The sequence below is a fragment of the Gavialis gangeticus genome, unplaced genomic scaffold (genome assembly GCF_001723915.1).
Source record: "Gavialis gangeticus isolate Ggan-Ray unplaced genomic scaffold, GavGan_comp1, whole genome shotgun sequence".
NCBI classification, from domain to species: Eukaryota; Metazoa; Chordata; order Crocodylia; family Gavialidae; genus Gavialis; species Gavialis gangeticus.
The window spans coordinates 186203822-186205847 of NW_017729022.1; the positions used below are offsets into that span (position 1 = coordinate 186203822).

The following is a 2026-nucleotide window of genomic DNA, read 5'->3' on the forward strand; positions in this document are numbered from 1 at the left end:
TGGGGTGGGGTGGGGGGGCACATGCCCTCTGAGACTTCTGCACCCACAGCAGGGCATGGGGCTGCAGCAAGGCCAGACTAGCTCCAGACAAGAGCCAATTCCATGGCCCAGCAGGCAGAAGCACCATGCCCCCATGGTTGCCAAGGTGTTGTGCAGCAGTGGCATGGAGTTTTGCCCTTGCTGCTGCCAGGCAGGTATGGTGTGCCTCACACTGGTGGCTGTGGCAGCACAGTCCTCCTTCCCATGCTGGGTTCTGCTCACTGGGTGCAGAGGCAGCTCTTGCCCAGACCTGGTTCAGCCCAGTTGCAGCCCTGTGTCCCCGCTATGGGCACAGAAGTCTCCAGGCACACATGCCCTGCTCTCCCACATGCTCACTCCCTTCCTCATAAACTGGGGGTGGAGGGGACTGAGAAGTAAGCAGCCCTAGCAGGGGCAGGGGACAGAGGTGGGAGTGAGGGATACCAGCTGGGCCACAGGCCTGTCGGCTGGAAATAGGGCTATGGCTTGGGAGTGAGGGGCAATGGCAGGGGCAGGGCATCAGCATATCAGGGCTGCTCAGCACCACAAAGCTGCAGGAGAGTGCAGGGGGCAGGGAGAGCTCTGGTTTTCAATGATGAAAGCAAAAACACCAAAATATGTAGGAATTTAGAATGTATTTGCTAAAATGACTGAGGCACCAGTAGGCTTCCAAATTGCTTTAAAATTGTAAATGTCTCAATAAAAAGTTGTGTTCAACTGATATATAGTGGTGTTTGATTTTAATAGTGGAAAAATGAGGATTTTGGGGCAGGGTTCAATTGGAGAATTTGGGATTTTTAAACAGAGAAAACCAGCATTCCTGCTCATTACCAACAGTTTCTCCCAAACAAGCTACTTCTGAACCTGTAACAACTTGAATGAAATTGCCCCTCTATCCTTCTCGTCCCATAGATAATGCCACAACTCATACTGCCTTGGTAATGGGACTTCAATAAGCCTGGCTTCCTGCCAGCCTGTTCAAAATGCCACTCCAAAAGAACTTAGACAACCATATATAGAACTTGCTACTTATTCCTTTGCTTGGGCTTTGCAATTTGATGTTTATGCTTTCCTGCATGTACCTATTGTTTTTTCTCTATTCCTAAACAACTTTTCTAATTTTATAGATCACACCACCAGTCATACTGCAAAAAACACCAAGTATACCTTCCTATCCTAGCCTTCTAAATGAAATGTAAAAAAAGGGCAAAAGTGTACATCCCAACACTGCTCAATAGCAACAGGATCTACAAGGACTATATACACAGCTTAAGTTGTTACCCTTGAACAATGTTTGGGACCAGTGTTTCCTTCAAAATATGGGGAATAGACTACCTGGCTGGAAAACCAAAAGCAGTTGCTTTCAAATAGAGTAACTTTGCATAGCTATGTGGAAAGGGAGAAGGAGGTAGGGTGGCATCCAGAAACGTTTACATCCAGTACCCCACAATAAAAAAATTCTGCATGAAAATAGCATCTGATTTGCCTCTTCCAGTCTGGTTAGTCAGGGCTCCAGAGATTTTTTTCAGTCTAGCCATCTTTCTATTAGCTTTGATCCTTCCAAAATTGTTGTGCTCACCACTTGACTGACTGATGCCCTCTGGCACAGCTGTGCTGTTTCTGCTTCACTTTGCTGCCTTGTACAGGACTCTCAATACAGGGATCAGCAGACTGCACAAAGCAAAGATTTTCAGATTATTAATAAAGCTAATTTTAAAGCTAAATTTTGTGCTTAGTAAATAATTTTCTCAGTGAACTTTCAAGTTTTCATCCAATAATATTGCTCGGTGTTGAAATGAATCTGAAATAAGGAAGGAGGTGACAGAAACAAGTCTTCTCTTGCTGAGGGGTGTTTTGTTCCTCACCCCACACTACCAAAATCTTGAGGGGACGTTTATTTCCCATAAAATGTAAAACTGAACAGTAAGCATGATGACAGACGTTCACCCCTCTCTAACTCATGGTGCCTTGCATAAAGCGTCATGAGCTAGAGCACCCCCCCCCCCCA

At 46.0% G+C, this 2026-nt stretch overlaps 1 protein-coding gene across 3 annotated transcripts in view; it reads right to left on the reverse strand.

Moving 5' to 3' along the window:
• The window catches only part of VRK2 (vaccinia related kinase 2), an 83072-nt gene that overhangs the window by 7044 nt on the left and 74002 nt on the right, over nucleotides 1-2026 (reverse strand). Inside the window, exon 13 of one of the 3 annotated variants that reach the window (XM_019516649.1) lies at nucleotides 1598-1689. The exons of the other annotated variants lie outside the window; for them this stretch is intronic. Within the exon in view, the coding sequence (XP_019372194.1) occupies nucleotides 1598-1689 (92 nt within the window). The remainder of the gene's footprint in view (nucleotides 1-1597; nucleotides 1690-2026) is intronic. 3 annotated transcript variants of the gene reach the window in all.